This window comes from Nicotiana tabacum, chromosome 20 (genome assembly GCF_000715075.1).
Source record: "Nicotiana tabacum cultivar K326 chromosome 20, ASM71507v2, whole genome shotgun sequence".
NCBI lineage: Eukaryota > Viridiplantae > Streptophyta > Magnoliopsida > Solanales > Solanaceae > Nicotiana > Nicotiana tabacum.
Genome location: NC_134099.1, coordinates 128,542,401 through 128,559,515, shown reverse-complemented (window position 1 = coordinate 128,559,515; position 17,115 = coordinate 128,542,401). Strand labels below are relative to the sequence as shown.

The window sequence follows — 17,115 nt, the reverse complement described above, 5'->3', positions numbered from 1 at the left end:
ATTTTATAATAAAACAAAAAGTTTTTCTGTTTTTGACTCAATAGAAAATGATACCAATAATTACTACCAAGAAGAACACTTAATACTTCAATACCAAATGGCCTTCTACCATACATGTTTGTTGTCAAGTTTATTATTTCTTATATATGTTAGTGTCACCATATATATAATATACTAAGTTAAAATTGAAATTCCATTGTATATATGTTGATTTTGAAGAAAAAATTGTTTGTCATGCTACTGAAAAACTTAGATACGCCAAATAGCTTATATAATAGCACACACATGGTATATAATTTTTTTGACAATAACGTCATACATGCAAAAAATTATGATACTGGTCAATGTGCTTCTAAGTATTATCTTATCCCTAAATTCAACTTTCATCTTTCGAAACTAAGGAATATCCTTTTAAATTTGTGTGAAAATAATTTTAGTATGTTTATGTTTTGCAAATATAATAAATAAAATACAAAGACAAACATCCTAAATATTGGATTATATTTACCATACTATGTTTTCTTACATGAATAACTGCATGTTTCAAGAGGCATATCAAGATCGACAACAGAAGTTATGGTTAAGGCAGAGCAACCAAAGCATTAAGATGAAATATACACAAAAAAATATTGTCCACAAAGAAGTGTTGGTTAAGATACCATCACATTAAACACTTTTAAATTATAATACATAATTATCTAATTAACATGACAAAATTGATCATTTGTATAAGTTTTGATGATGTCCTTTTATTTTAAATTCATGTATTATACTAATGTAATATATTTTTCGGCATTTAGATAATTGTTGTATTATTATACATAAAAAATTTCTAATTAATTAAATTTTATTGTTCCTTTATATAAATAAATATTTAAATCATCATGTGTGCACGTTAATAGATACTAGTCTCGAAAAAGAAAATTGCTGCACAAGTAGATTGAAATATGTTACTTCTCAACTCCTTGTTTAGCATTGGTTGGCTCGATTAATTCGAATTCAGGCAGGTAGACTACTATAAAAAGGTGAAGGACTTCGATTTAAGTTAGGAATGCCAAACTTATTAGACTTTGACATCATCGTCAAGAACATATATGTTTGCCACATGCACAAACTTATTTACATCATGTTAATCTAAATAATTTATTTAATTATGTAATTATATTTGTCAACCAAATATGATAATGAGAATTCTACTATAATTATATTATGACAAACAAATATGTAAATATAATTACTATATTTTATAATTATTAGAGTGCATGATTAGTAACCTAGTAATTACACATGACTTTTCGGACAAATCCCTAAAGTTTTACCAATAAGGAACTCAGAAACCTTGTTTTTACTTTTTACCCCTTAGTAGATAAAACATCTCGGCCTTTACGGCTTGTTTGGATGATTGTTATATATTGTAACATATTATATTGTTATCTCAAAATAATGTTTGTTTTGATTGTTTATTTAAAAAATTATATCGTATTGTTAAATACGTTGTTCCGGAACAACCAAAAGCCCCATTTTATGAAACTACCAATTTGATGTAGTGAGATTGTTTCCTATTTTCTTTTTCAGTTATGCCTCTTACTTATTACTCCATAATTCTAATTTATCTTTTACTTTTTTTTATTTTAACTCGACATATCCAACCTATTGACCTACTATGTTTACGTCCATCTTTTCCAGAGTTCGATCATGCCGTTCTTTTTATCCGAATCTCCGTTCGTTTCTTTATCTCTTTCCATCGTTTTAGATTTTTTAAAACTAGAGATAGTTAACCTTTTTTTCAAGTTTCTGCTCTTGTTTTCGAGCTACATAATTTGTGATAAATTAGTAGAAAGAAGTTTTCTTAAATTAGTTATATATGTAATTCTTGATATATTTTATTTAAAATAATTGAAGGTATTTTAGTAAACTTATCGGTTACAATACAGTACGATACAGTCAAACCAATAACAAAAATGTTATTTAACAACAACAACGATACAATCTATACAAACGTTATATCCATAAAAATGATACAATACAGTACATTAAACAATGATCCAAACACATTGTTAGCTTGTAGGCAGAGTAATATTATACGGAAGGTACGGCAGTCTGATTTTAAGGCTTTTCCAAGAGTTCAACTTTATCATGAATTTCATAGTTATGTGTCTGATTTTGACCAATTGGTGGCTCTTTATTCAAATGGGGAGGCTCAAAACTTGGACCATTAATATTAGACGGCAAAGTAGCAGCAGTAAAATTCAGATGCGAAGAGTTGGAAAAAAAGGTTAGAGATGGCTCCGTTTGCTGACATTAAAATTTATTCTGATGTTTTAACTGATTTATCATGTCTACTTGACTTTCCACGGACTTTCTGATCAACTTTATTTTCTGAATAACCATTATCAATCACTGATTTTAAAGTGACGATAATTATTTCAGTAACTTTTAAAAAAGAAAAGGATATTGATGATCATTTGAGAAATATCTTATATAGTTGATCATTATAAGAATAAATTGATAAAATGTGTCAGTCGCTATCAACAATGATTCAAGCATGTATTAATAACGCCTTCAATTGAATTGGCTCTCCTTTTTTATTAATAAGTGGTGTAAGGATGACATGATAAGTCAACTCAATCATCTACTATGTATGATTTTTCTGATGCACGTCTGTGTACAATTTTGAATCTCAATTGGCAAGTATTTTTCCATACTCAGGGCTCGAACCTTTGGTAGCAGCCCCATCCGCTGCACCACGTGGTCAGCTGTCACCTACTTTAACTCTATAGTCTACAGAAAACAAAATCTCTTCATATGAACTTTTGATCTACAATTTATTTCATCTGTTTTTTGAGGTAACTACAGTGAAAAATGGTTGCTTTTGGGAAGAAGTTGAAGGAAAGGCAAATCGTGGAATGGCAAGGGTATGTCCATTCTCCTTTATAGACCCAGTCTCTGTATCCTCTTTTTTTTTTGGTTTAATGTATATATTCCATTAATTTTTATTCATATGAGCGGACTATGCAGGATTAATTCCCTTGAATCCTGTCATTTGTTTATGTTTAGTTTTTCTTCCAACTTAGCTATCTTTAAGTGTGTTAGTCTTAAAACTAATTATGCTTAAGAAATAACATGCTGTTAAACTCAAGTATATGCTATCTGCCTCTTGAGCATAAACTTAGTTGGAATTCTCAATGATAATGTTATTTGATAAAAAAAATAACATTAACACTGAGAATTGCAAACAGGAAGATACATTGCTTAAAAAGAAAGCAAATTCTACTTCTGGTTGTTTTGTGCTAATAAAAGAGATAAGGGTTAACTCTATGTTGCACGGGCTCTCCAAAACAGTTGTCATTCCCATGTCGGATCCTCCTTAAATGCACTATTTTTGGAGGATCCGATATGCACCCATCGACATTTTCGGAGAGTCCGAGCCACATAGGGTTAACTTCTCTCAATTCATATGAAGCAAAGTGATTGAGCAAACAGAGAAATGAGGCACTACCACTTAATGAGTGGAAAGGAAACAAGAAAGCTACAAATAGTTTGAATTCCAATGTTATGTTGATTTATAAGGATTATCTTGTACTTTCAGATACTATATCAATTACAAAGTAATGAAGAAGAAGGTAAAGCAATACGCTGATCAAATCCAGGCTGGAGCACTCAATCAGCGATATGTTCTTAAGGATTTCTCAAGGATGCTGGACAAGGAGGTATGAATTTGTGAAGTGAATATCTACTACTCCCTCAGCCCTAAATTGTTTGGGACTGTTACTATTTGGGGAGTTAAACCATTTTCAAAATATCTAAACTATTTAAAAAAGTGAGTTATAGTACTTCTATGTAATTTCTGGTTATGTACATTTTTTATCAAAAAGTTTAAGAAATTAATATCCTAGTCAACACTGAAAATTAGATGTTTTGACCTTCCTACTTCGAGCCCAACAATTCTTTTTGGAACGGGGTGAGTAAATCTTACTAGACATTTTGTTTAAGGAGCTGTGTGGCATGTGAACAAGGAGAAAGGGAAGGAAGAAGAGGGAAGGCGTTGATGAAATCTGAACCATTCACCTAAGTGGCGGAGGTGAAAGTGCAGCAAATAGGCTGCAATCCAGTCTCATCTACTAAATATTTTGTTCCTCCTGAAGTAATCTATTGAGTTCCGAAGTTTGTCAATATTATTGTCTGAGGTTTTCAAGGAATGTTGTTGTATTAAGACCTAAGGGTGATTTTGATGCTCGTCAGTGGATTACTTGTTATTCTTTCAACAAAATATCTGGTGTTTTTTACTGAGCAATCCATGCCTAGTGCAACTTGAAACAGGAAAAAATAAATAAATAAATAAATTTAATTTCTTGTAGTATCAACGCATTTAGTGGTTGATTGGAAGGATTCTTTTTGTAGGGAAGAAATTTCCTGGTACATTGTGGAGTACCGATGTATAAGAGCTCATGTATTTATCTTTGTAACATTTGCAGATTGAGAAAGTTGTTCTGTTTTTGTTGGAACAACAAGGAGTACTTGCAAGCAGGATATCTGAACTCAATGAACAGCAAGATTCTCTTCAAGAACAGCCTGATCTATCCAAAGTAACTGAGCTACGAGAAGGCTATAGATATGTGGGGCGTGATCTTTTAAAGCTTCTCTTTTTTGTTGAAATAAATGCCATTGGACTGCGGAAGATCCTTAAGAAATTTGACAAACGTTTTGGCTATAGATTCACTGATTACTATGTCAAAACCCGGGCAAATCATCCATATTCCCAACTTCAGCAAGTCTTCAAGCATGTGGTATTATGCTAAACTTAACTACTAGTCTCTTCCTCTGATGATAAAGCTGCTGTTGCTACTACTTAAGTTTTACTGCTAGTACACTTAGTCTAAAGTTTCTCTCTAATGAATTTTGCTTTAAGCAGAAAAAAAAATATAACCTAGTCATTACGCATTACAGCGGCATTGGTTCTTAATCAAACATGAATGAGGAAATGTGGATTGCCTTAACAAATTTGATAGCTCTCTTTCACCTAAAGCAAGCTGTCCGTGTCAGTAGCCCAGTGGGCGTCACTGACCAATAATGAAAATTGCAGGGATTAGGGGCAGTTGTTGGAGCAATATCTCGTAATCTTGCAGACCTTCAAGACCGTGAAGGAAGCTACTTGTCAATTTATGATCAGCCTGCTCTTCCACTTCAGGTTTTCGCCTACTTCCTTTAATCAACTTTTAGGTTTTTGTTTAGGTTTTGTTAACACAATGTTTTTTTTGGCTAGTAAAATTCTGGTTATGCTCTATTATATTCTCATACGGTATAAAGCCATTTTGCAGGAGCCCGTCGTTGATGCAATGGAAGCAGCTATTGATAGATTAGGTTACTCAACTACCTTCCTTAACTTTTCGGTCCAACGTTCACTAATCATGCTAGAAGAGTTACCTACTCCTGTTGAGGAACATGTTGATGATCAGAGATACCATTTTATGTCACTCCTCTTGAACCTGGCAAATACATTCCTTTATATGATCAATACATATATCGTTGTTCCAACAGCTGATGATTATTCTATGAGCCTTGGTGCTGCGGCGACAGTTTGTGGAATTGTGATTGGAGCCATGGCTGTTGCGCAGGTCTTTTCTTCTGTGTATTTCAGTGCCTGGTCAAACAGGTCTTACTTCAGACCTCTGGTATTTAGCAGTATAGTTCTTTTTGTGGGGAATGTGATGTATGCATTGGCCTATGATCTCAAATCAATACCAATTCTCCTTCTCGGTCGTATATTTTGCGGGTAACTCTCTCTCCACCCCCTCTTTGAGCGAAAACATCTGTGCAAGTATACCGAATGGACAACTAGTCATGCATAAAAACAAACTTCGGAATGGAACAAGAAGAAACAGGATTAAGAAAACTATTGTTAATGTTATGTCTCTATATGTTAGTAGTTGATGAAATTCTTTAATTTATTTATTCTTCTTAAATACTTTTCACGTTGGTTCTTCCTCCTTGATTATAAATGCTCCTTTCATCCAACCAGCCGAAATAAAAAATTTCCATCTTTTCGCTACTGTAGCCACATTTCCAAGATTCTGATCTAACTGTTGAGGATAGAATTTTTAAGCTAATTTAGAGCAGCTATCTCCAAAACATCAAAAAAACAGAACTAAAGGGAAGTTCCTCCCTGTATCTTCGCAAAGGAAAAAAGATCTTCTATCTTTTGGTTGATTTCTTAGCGAGAACAATAGTGCTAGAATGGAGAGAGTGGACTGTGGACCTCTAAAGAAATCTCCTGGTCAAACATTTGCACAACTTAAATGATTTCAGCGGCAACATTGGCCAAGAAGTTGGTCAATTATTGAGGATTACCAAAACTAAAACATCTCTTTTGGATACCATGTGAATCAAATAATTTCAATGGAACACTCGAGATTGTACGAACCAATAAATTCTCACAAACAATGTGATTTTGAGTAGCATCACCTGCTTTATCGTTTTTACAGCATAATTCAGTGTCATTGTTGTCTGTGTTTTTGGGAGGTTACTGTGATATTCTAAAAGCAATTTGCAGTTGACTATAAGTTAACAAGATCTGGCTTTTCTCATCTTCTGAATTGCAGTTTGGGTTCCGCCAGAGCAGTGAACCGACGTTACATCAGTGACTGTGTGCCACTTAAAATCCGGATGCAGGCTTCAGCAGGTTTTGTAAGTGCTAGTGCACTTGGAATGGCATGTGGCCCTGCAATTGCTGGGCTACTTCAGACAAATTTTAAGATTTACAAGTTAACATTCAATCAAGATACTTTGCCTGGTTGGGTTATGGCTTTTTCATGGTTAATCTATTTGGTATGGTTGTGGATCTCTTTTAGAGAACCTGCTCAAGAGACTGAAGCAAACAATGTTCCTCGGAAATCTAATGCTGGTAAGTTCAACTTTATGTTTTTATTATCAATGCTGTCACTTGTGGTCTTAATTCCAAAAATGCCTATATGAGTGCTTGTAAATTTTCCTTTCCCCTTCATTCTCTCTGTTATCCTCAAACTAAGTTGACACCACTCAAGAGAAACAGGGGGAATGCCAAACTTTTAATTTCAAATTTTGCTGCACGACTAAATAATTGAAACTGTAAGCTCCTAAGTTATGTGGGGGCAAGGTGAAGTACAGAAAAGAAGTAATGCATTTGGAGTTTTAGTCTATTGGTTGAATAATTATCTCAACATTCTGTTAATTTGTTATCACGCTCATGGAATTGCTAAATTCCTTGTCTTTTAGTTGCGTTGTAGGCTGGCCAGAGCACAGTCCCTGGAGAGAGTTAGGCTTTATATTCTTGTAGCCTCAAGTGAAGCCATGGCATTGTTGGTAAAACAAGAGTTTTCTTTAAATGCTTCTGATATTAAATCTTTTGATACCAGTAGAAAACGATGCCCTTGAAAAAGGTGTTGTGCAACCATTGCTATTAAAATCAGCGGATGATGAACAAGAAAATGAAGGTGAATGTGATGGCAGTGAAGAAGCTCCCGAGGAGTCTCGTCGTCCAGCCAACTCCATTGTAGAAGCATATAGATTGCTGACTCCTTCTGTGAAGGTATGTGGAGATCCTTTATCTTTCCAAGGTTCATGTGCGAGTAATATTCTTTTTGCTTTTTATGGGTAAAAGAGTAGTCCAGTGAAATTAGATGCTTTTACTGTTCAATGGCAATTTGTCTGTTGGGAATCAACCCACTGATCCGGTGCACTTGCTTCCCTAATACTGCTTGTAGTTTGAAATTATTTGTCTGCGGAGAGAAAGATCATGGTGTTAAAGAAGGAAAAAGGATTGTGGATACAGCCTATAAAGGCCTATAACTATAATACAGCCTAAAGGATAATCATGGAGCTGTGCACATGTCACATTGAATATGGTGCATAATTTAGCTGCATAAGCTTTTCTTGGTTGAAATCAACAAATCATACTAATGATTGACTTGAAGCTCCAACTAAAGTCTTAACAAGCTCCTTTTTGGGCATTGGTAGTCTACAAATACTAATCAAATGAGAAAAGTTCTTCTACCACTTTTGAAATAATTCCTTGTGAAACTTTAATCTATTTTTATATTTTCCTCTTTACCTACCAACTTTTAAAGAGTCACATCCTCTATTGCTATTCATCACGTTAAGTGGAGAAACGTAGACTGATGACAGATTCTCCATTCTTGTTTAAAACTTGTTATTTTGGAGGGGTGATCTAGGATAAAAGTTAGTAATTAACAGATAACCGTGTTGCTTGAGAACTGCAGAAGTGAGATAGAAATCAAGTGCACTGGTTTGAAAATCCAGTTGAGCAATGCCAACATCCCCTTAGAACCACCAAGAAAGGGAAAAACAAACAAAAAGGATGGACCACTTTTTACTTGCTGCCCAACATCACATTATGTTATCTGTCGTTTGGTTACGCTATTAACAATTATACTAACCAATGACCATTCATGTTACTCCTTGATGCAGGTTCAATTATTAATCTATTTTATGCTGAAATATGCTATGGAGATTTTACTTTCAGCATCTAGTGTCATCACGGCATATTACTTTAGCTGGTCAACGAGCACTGTCGCAATTTTTCTTGCATGTCTGGGCCTCACAGTTCTTCCAGTAAATGTTGTTGTTGGGAGCTACATAAGTAACATCTTTCAGGACAGGTAATCTATCTTGAAACAAGAACATATTTTTGAAGCTTATTTTCTGGATGCTATAAACATGGCTAGTTGGCTATATACATATTTGCCAATGTGTATAGTAGAAGTGCTTTGCTTGCAATGGAATGTTGTTAGCGGATAGTATTTAATTTATTAGAAGGATTAATTAACTGTAGCTTTTTTAGTTTTTATGAGCCTTCATGTTTGCAAACAACATCAAGTTTCTTGCTAGAATGCTCATTCATGTATTTTTATAGCCGTTCTGAACTAGTTTTGAAATAATGCATAGATGATTGACTGATTGATCAAATGCTTCTGCTCATATTGGATATTTCTCATGCTTTGCCTAGAAATTAAAAGAAAAAGAAAAAGAAAAAGAAAAAGTTTTAGTAGTTATGTCGCATTAATCAATTATAGAATTTTAAAAAGTTTCATTTCCTAGTTTTGAAAACTGTGACTGAGTTCTTCATGATTAGTGCATTAAACTATATAAAAGTGGAACAATCTTACTACAGAGAGCAAGTCAAGCCCGTGAAAATTCACGTTTGCTCTATCATGTTGAATGTTTGCCATTGGAATTTATGCTCTATCATGTTGAATGTTTGCCATCAGAATATGATAAGTTTATTCTCTCTGCAGGCAACTTTTGCTGGCATCTGAAATCATGGTTTGTCTTGGTATACTCCTGAGCTTTAATGTTATAATCCCGTATTCAGTACCACAGTATGTCTGCTCAGGCCTCCTAATGTTTGTATCTGCTGAAGTATTAGAAGGTGTGATCTCTATTTTCCCTTTATTTTGCTCCTTGAGAAAACATACTTGGTTCTTAATTCTCAGTAGAACCTATCATGATGATAACAAAGAATAATGTAGTTCCTATGCTCAAGAGAAAACCTGGTGGAAGAGAACATAATGTATTTTTGAACTAGTAAGCTTGGACTTGTCCTCGGCTAATTTGGCGTGTAAGATTGCTGCAGTGGACAGTATCATAACCATTTATAACACATCTTTGGTGGTAGGAAGATAGATATGCTGCATCCTAGTCTCTAGCTAATCTCAATTGGAGCGATGTTGTGAACATACTATGTTCTGTTAATACTTTGGATTTGTAGTTTTTGCCTTTTAACTAGTGCAGCATAATTGAGTTAAAGCACAATTATACAGTTCTTTCTACCAAATGAGTCACAAGATTACCCGTACATCCCATCACAACCTACGGAAGTTGTTGATTTAAGCAAAAAAGGTCAACATAACCACATTTTAGATAAGCGAATACAATTCTGAGAACAATATCTATAGTTGGTGTGAGCGGCGGAACAACAATTGACACTCCTTTGCTGGAAAATTACACTATATAGCTAGATAAAAAAATTACCCCTTGGCTTCTTCATTGATTTATTTCTTACATTTTGACCCCCCTTGGTAAAAATTCTGCCGCTGCCACTGGTTGGTGTTAATATTTACCAACGACTACCGTACTATAGACAAAAGCCTGTCATTTAAGCAGAGAAGGGTAGAGGGATAAGTGACAGGCCCATTATACATGGAGTTTTGAACTATGCATCACTTATCCTCGGGATTTCTCGGTTATCCAAAAAAAAAAAAAATCCTAACCCCTTTGAAATCTAACAAAATTAGGAAGGTCTAATGGTGAAATTTTGTTGGTTTTATTCCACTTTGCATTCTAAAATATCTATGATTTGGCTGATGACTCCAGGTGTAAATTTATCTCTTCTCTCTCGAGTAATGTCATCAAGGCTTTCCCGGGGAACCTACAATGGAGGTCTCTTGTCCACAGAAGCTGGCACAATTGCTCGGGTGATTGCTGATGTAACTATAACTCTTGGTGGATATTTAGGGCAGAGCAGGCTCTTGAATGTTACTCTTCTTCCTTCACTTTTGATATGCATAGCTTGCATTTTTGCAACATGTCGTACCTATAATTCTCTTTACTGATTCACAATCTTGTATGCATACAAATTACAACGATATACGACTATTGTTTTTCCTTCTCTTTATGGTTTCTGAGTTGATTTGCTTGTTAAATTGAGGGATTTGAAACTTCCACTAACAAGATGGTGAGGGTACATACAAAGTGAGTTGACTCTCATACCATGTTGGATGTACTTTTGATTGGGTTTTTATGAATTATTGTTGTAAATTTTCATGATAAGAAGTTCATGTGTTTCTTTACCTCAACTGGGTGCTGGTGGTCATGCTTGGCTGCTTGTCCCTGGAAAAATGGAACTTCTTAGTGCACATATATTCTTTAGTTGGCTATGTTTTGAGGGCGATAACAGGTAAGTCTAAATTTGATCCTTGTAATCGCCCTTTGTTTGTGTGGCCCAACTCAATATATAGATGAAAATGTGTTGTTCTTTCTTGTGAAAATTCAATGGATTAATAGCCTGTTTAGCCAAAGCTTCTAATTTCAAACAAACAAACAAACAAAAAAAGAACATATAGTTTTTTAGAATTTAAAGAATAAAGTTGTTTGGCCAAACTTCTGGCGAAGAAATAAGTACTTCTGCGTAGTAGCAACAATAGCAGTAGAAGTTGGTTTTAAGCATTTTAAGTTTATGCTAAAAAGAAGTACTAGCTATTTCCAAAAATAAGTGCTTTTGATTTTTAAGAACAATATTACTTATACTCATTTGTATGTTTTGGTGTAAACATCAGTGAGAATAATTTTACCCTAGTACAGTGAGCTAAATTTCCAAACGACACATAACACTCAATTTATGGCCTATTTGAATGGTCGTTACCTATGGTTTTATAATGTACAATATCATATTGTATTGTATTGTACTGTATTAATGAATATAATATTTGGATAGATTGTATCGTTTATTATGTTTTAGTAATATTTTTATTGTTTGGTTGACTGTATGGTACTATATAATGAGTATAATGAAGCCTCCTAATCCGTAGTTACAAAAATTGAGCTTTTTTATATTTATATAGCAACAGAGTTTCGACGGGTTTACAATAATACCCTACAATATAATTTTAAGATCAATGGAAGCAAACATGATATTAGTGAAAACAATATAATATTGAACCACTAAAAACAACCATCCAAATAGGGGGTTAGAGAATTGGTCAAAATGGACAAAAGTTAGGACATAAAGGGGAATAATTCAACTTCCAGAGATTCCACAGGAAATTGTATTCTAAATATATACTTGTGTATAAGGAAAATCTTTATATCGATACCATATATAAACAAGTTAATCAGTAATACATAGATAAAAATTCATATGTATATACAGATCTCGCACGTTAATAATGGAAAAGAAATAATTCCCACGTTAATACATGCAATCCGTTCCATTTTAGGATTTACATTGAATATATGTCCCTTTCTGAAAACTATACTATACAATACATCTATTCAATTATATAACTTCAAAATAAACAAACAAAATTGAAGAGAAAATAATTAAAGAAAGATGACACCATCATCTTCATCTTTACGTTCAACACTGATTTTATTATGTCTCATAGCTGCTTTTTTCACGAGTCCAAGTACAAGCAACCCTTTATCCGACGTATGTGCCAAGTCCAAAAATCCAGGCTTATGCTTGAAAGTCTTAGAAGGAAATTCGCATCAAAATCCTCATGACTTAACAGAAACAGCCATCAATTTAGCAGCAGCAAACGCCTCCGCCACGGCGGCGAAGATCAACATGCTGTTCAATCAAACAAATGATCAAAAACTGGAAGAGATATATAACTTGTGCACAACTTATTACAGTGCAGTTATTAGAACTTTGGGCAATGCTGAACAGTTTTTGAATATGGGCCAATACCAGAATTTAAATACTGCGGCGAATCTTGTTGGACAAGATGCTTTTAATTGTGAGACTGCATTTGAAGTTACACCTGGTATTGTCTCCACTATTACTAAGGAGAATGATGATCTTCAGTTTCTTGGTAGCATTATTATTGCTGCTGCAGGTTTTCTTACTGGCTCGTCTTCTTAGGAAAATGCCAAGAGAGAGTGATAGGTTATAAATTTTAAAACGTTGTATGCAATAATACTACTCTAGAAACGTTTTTATAATTGTTTATTTTACATTTGGGGATTGAATTTTTAAAGGGGGAATTCGCCATGAATTTTGGATGAATTAGTTAGACCCCTATTGAAACAATAAACTATCTTGTTTTTTCATCGCTTTGAATTTTGGTTTCACCCGAAGTTACAGCAGTAGAATTTCGAATCACCAAACATTGTGGTGGAATGAATTGAATTTTTCAATCCTTAATTATTTTGAGTTCGAGCTCTGAAAATAAAATAAAAATCGGTGGAGAGTATTTCACTCTTTAATGGGCCTTATGCGACACGAATTTAGATTAATAGCAGCCCCACTGGGTATTGGACACAAGATGCGAAACCAAAGAAAAGGAGGAGCATTATGCAACGCCCGCTCTAAGCCTAAGCTCACGATTAAAGCATGAGAATATGGGAGTAATTATTTTTTTAGAATCACAATGTTAATCTCATTCTTCTTGATCTGAATCAGGATATTGCACCTTATTCTCTGAATTCTTGGACTGGGTTGTAAGTTGAAGTACCAATTTTTGGATTCACTTGCTTTTCAACACAATGATCAAATTTTAATTTAATTACCTCAGCCTAGATTCATTTACCAAGCTAGCTAGCTTGAACATGAGAGCGTGCTTCGTGAACCGGTACAAAGTTTTCTATTAGTTCGCTGCGGTCCACGACATTTACCAACTACTTAAAAGTTAAAAATCTCGTAAACGTGATTTCCCTTGAAAATCACTTGAATTCGCCTTCATCCTAAATCATCTTAATCAATTTTGGCTTGCAATTTGCTTCTTATTAAATTTATAACGTTGAAAACGACTAAGTTGGATAAAGTAAAATAATAAAGATGAATTTTCAGACACCACTATTGTTTAGTAGCTATAATAGAATATAAGGGTACACCAAACTCTATAGAGAATCAGGTTCTCTATCCAACAGTACACAGACACATCAATAATTTAATGGCAAGAGGAATTTTACGCGGAAAATTTTCAGCTCAACGGGATTAAAAACCACGACCTACCCTTGTAGGATTTCAACTTCACTACTGAACAACTTTTAGGTTACAACTTATGCAACCTAGGAATTAACCTCTTAATCCTTCACTAACTTGTAATACTCTATTACAAGCAACTTTGTAATAACTCTATTACAAAGACTTTACATCACGACTAACTCTAGCCAAGACTCAAACACACTGGTTTAAGGTTTACAAATGGGTTCCTATAAAATGCTTCTAAACAAGCTAGATAGGAATTATAATTAAAGAAATATTACAAAGTTACAACTCAACTAAGGACATACAATAACTCTATGTGGGAACTGGTCCGTAGTTGTTTTGTTCTTTGTTCTTGAAGCACTTGAAACTTGTCTTTGGATGGTCACATTAATGAGCTTGTCAAATGTTCAAGTGTCTTTGTTTTACCTCCCTTGAATGTATATATACATGTGTGACATCACATGTAATGATGCAAGCAAGGTAGGTAAACAGTCTTCCCTAGAAAGTTGACTGCAGCACTGTTCCTGCACTGTAGCATATGCAGGCAGAAACTTTCCAGCTGCAGAGTTGACTTCGTACAGTCTCCTCGGGAATTGGTAGGGACCTGGTCCCTCAGCTGTTCCTTCCACTCTGAGGAGTTAAATCATATTCCACGCTGAATCTCAACCTGGAGTCTCGTGAACTTGAGGTCTTGTAAATGTGTAACAGATTCCTTATCTGGTTCTGGATAGTAAGTTTGTTAGATCATCAAAACATAAAGTAAAGTACTTATAACCAGAGTACTTGTAACCTATCAACTTCTCCCTTTTTTATGATGACAAACTTATAATTGAGAACCCTAGAAAGAGCCGTAAAGAACCAGATTGTGAACCAGAAGGACCTTAAGTTCCATTTGAAGCTCTACATTCCCCCTTAATCAGTGTAAATATTCTTAAGTTCCCCCTAAAGCTCTGCATTCCCTCTTAATCAGTGCAATTATTTTTTTCCCTTTTGGCATCATAAAAAGATCAAAAATAGGTAAGTAGGAAGGAAGTCTAGTTTTAAGTTAACTCATACCACATATGTGCACACAGTCATGATTAAGAACAGAGTATAAAAGCATAGTACAAACAGCAACAAGGGAAAATCTTGCATTAACAAAGTTTTTGATTTACAGCAGGAGCAGAATCAATGTTACTACCACATCCACACATTAGAACAATCAACAAAACTACCACGACTTATCATCATAAGAACTGACCCGGAGATACTGGACACTGAGGAGACAAATTTTAAGAAGCACTGGGAGGAGAAGGTTTGGAAGCAGAGGAAATTGTTTGGAGGACTAGATCCATACGAGCATTCGCTGACATTTGCTCATTGAGCAGTCTTTCTTTCAGGTCCTCCACTTGTTTCTTGAGCTCAGTGTACTCCTTTGTCAGGTGAGCATTCTCTTCATTCTGAGAATGACTGGAACCAGGTGCCTCTTGCAGCTGACTTATCTGAGTATCAAGGATATCATTCCTTGCTTTCAATTGCCTTATCTCATTAGTAGCACTGTTTTGAGCATTGATTAACTAAGAAATAGTTGAAGTGCTTGCAACCTCTCCAAATTTTTCTATACACTCACATTCTTCAAGAATGTTTTTCGAAAAAGTTTGCTCCTTGGCACCTAGTTTGACTGGTCCGAAAGGAACCTTGAAGTGCTCGAAGACCTTGGTAAGAAGGAACCCATATGGCAGCCCATGATTACCATCTTTAAAATCAGCCATTTTGTTCATGTGCTCTATCATGATCCCAGATAGATTGATGGTAGTAAAGTCATCCAGTGCTTCCATGAGGAATAGGTCTGCACGAGTGGTGATGGATTGTCTCTTAGCTCGAGGCAACAATACTTTGTTTATCATCTCAAATAGCAATTGGTAAACAGGAAGGAGGGCCTTCTTCAGAACCCGTTCCCCCTACTGAACTACTCTGTCCTTGAAGATTGCATTTCTGAAGTTCTGAGTACAAACTCCTTTAGCACTAGATATCCCTTCAGTGAGCACACCAAGAATAGATCCTAGCAAGGAAGCGTCTAATACCATATCAACTCCATTCACCAAGGCACAAATATGATCATCATCAACCTTGTACAGGTTGGCATAAAAGCTTTGAACTTCCTCCTCATATACCCTAGCAGCTTCACTTGTGAACAAGTGTGTCCATTGTTGGAAATCACAGATCTTAACAAATTGTCTCATACCAGCCTCTTCCAAGACATCAGAGGCGAAAGTACGCCCCCATAGTACCTTTTGATTTCTTAATCTTTCTTTCCAAGAACACCCCGGATCATCAAGCTTAGCCTTCTTTGAGGAACCAGGTTCATCAGCAATATCAACCTTTCTCTTAGCAGTCTTGCGGACACCCTTCTTCTTTTTATCATACTTCGTAGGTTTTTTACCTAAATCTTTCTCCATATTCTCAGTAGCAGCAACATCAACAGGCTTAGTCCGATGTTTCAAAGACACAAAATATCCCCCTTTTGGTTTGAGAAGACCATGCTTTTGTGACATCTTCCTAGTCAACGTACTAGGTTCCTCCGCTTCTTCTTCATCCACACTCACAACCGGAACTATCTTGTCACGACCCCAAATATTCGGTCGTGATGGCGCCTATCACATTACTAGGCAAGCCAACCCAAACATCGATCATAGCCCTTTCTCTTTTAATAAATTATTTTCTAACACAGGTTTAAATACCAATTTTTCATAAGAAGTGATTAAACAACTAAAAATGTGCAGAAATCAATAAAACTTAAGACAACACAGGCCAAACATCTGGTGTCACAAGTCTAGAGCCTCTAACATATAAAATCTGACTGTTTGATACAAAACAAGTCTAAAATGCGGAAAAACAAGGATAGAGGAAGAAAGCAGGGTTGCGGACGCCATGCAGCTACCTTGCAATCTCCGGCAAACTCTGGATAAGCTACAGACCCTCACTCTGCTGCTCGAACACTGGGATCTGCACCCAAGGTGCAGGGAGTAACGTGAGTACGCCAACTCAGTAAGTAACTAAAGTAAATAAGGCCTGAAAGCAGTGGCGAGCAGTTAAAATCATATAAAGGAGTAAACAACAGGATAATAGATCAAACTCTACAGTTTAAAACCAGTTTTGTCATAAAATCTCCAGTTTCATTTGGAATACATGAAATCATTTACTTAGAAATTCATCAACAGAGGCTTATTTTAAAAAGATGAGTGAAAGCAGTGAAAATATCATAAATGGGCCCCTCGGGCAAGATATCACTCAGAATATGGCCTCTCAGTCACGCATGACTTAGCTCTCGCCAATCATGTACTCACACTCAGCACTCATGCTCATTAATATCTCATAATAGTAATAATCATAGTAACCGCTGCTACGTGCAGCCCGATCCATAGTTTATA

The 17,115-nt window shown here is 35.2% G+C and overlaps 2 protein-coding genes across 4 annotated transcripts; both read left to right on the top strand.

The window, feature by feature from the left end:
- Positions 1-2,177: 2,177 nt before the first annotated feature.
- LOC107759148 (SPX domain-containing membrane protein At4g22990) lies at positions 2,178-10,815 on the top strand. Of its 3 annotated transcripts, none has more exons than XM_016577020.2 (11): positions 2,178-2,275; positions 2,857-2,915; positions 3,590-3,710; positions 4,476-4,787; positions 5,084-5,188; positions 5,319-5,773; positions 6,600-6,901; positions 7,392-7,564; positions 8,464-8,654; positions 9,291-9,424; positions 10,369-10,815. In XM_016577020.2, the coding sequence occupies exons 2-11, from the start codon at positions 2,863-2,865 to the stop codon at positions 10,605-10,607; spliced, it is 2,085 nt and encodes a 694-aa protein (XP_016432506.2). In that variant the 5' UTR covers positions 2,178-2,275; positions 2,857-2,862; the 3' UTR covers positions 10,608-10,815. The 3 variants fall into 3 exon arrangements, with proteins under 3 accessions (XP_016432506.2, XP_075096806.1, XP_016432507.2); XM_075240705.1 differs by lacking the exon at positions 2,178-2,275 and adding an exon at positions 2,403-2,751 and having other exon boundaries at positions 7,395-7,564; XM_016577021.2 differs by lacking the exon at positions 2,178-2,275 and adding an exon at positions 2,403-2,751.
- A 1,288-nt stretch (positions 10,816-12,103) lies between these two features.
- On the top strand, positions 12,104-12,637 carry LOC107759147 (pectinesterase inhibitor-like). Its single transcript, XM_016577019.1, has one exon. The coding sequence runs from the start codon at positions 12,104-12,106 to the stop codon at positions 12,635-12,637; it is 534 nt and encodes a 177-aa protein (XP_016432505.1).
- The last annotated feature ends 4,478 nt before the right edge of the window (positions 12,638-17,115 follow it).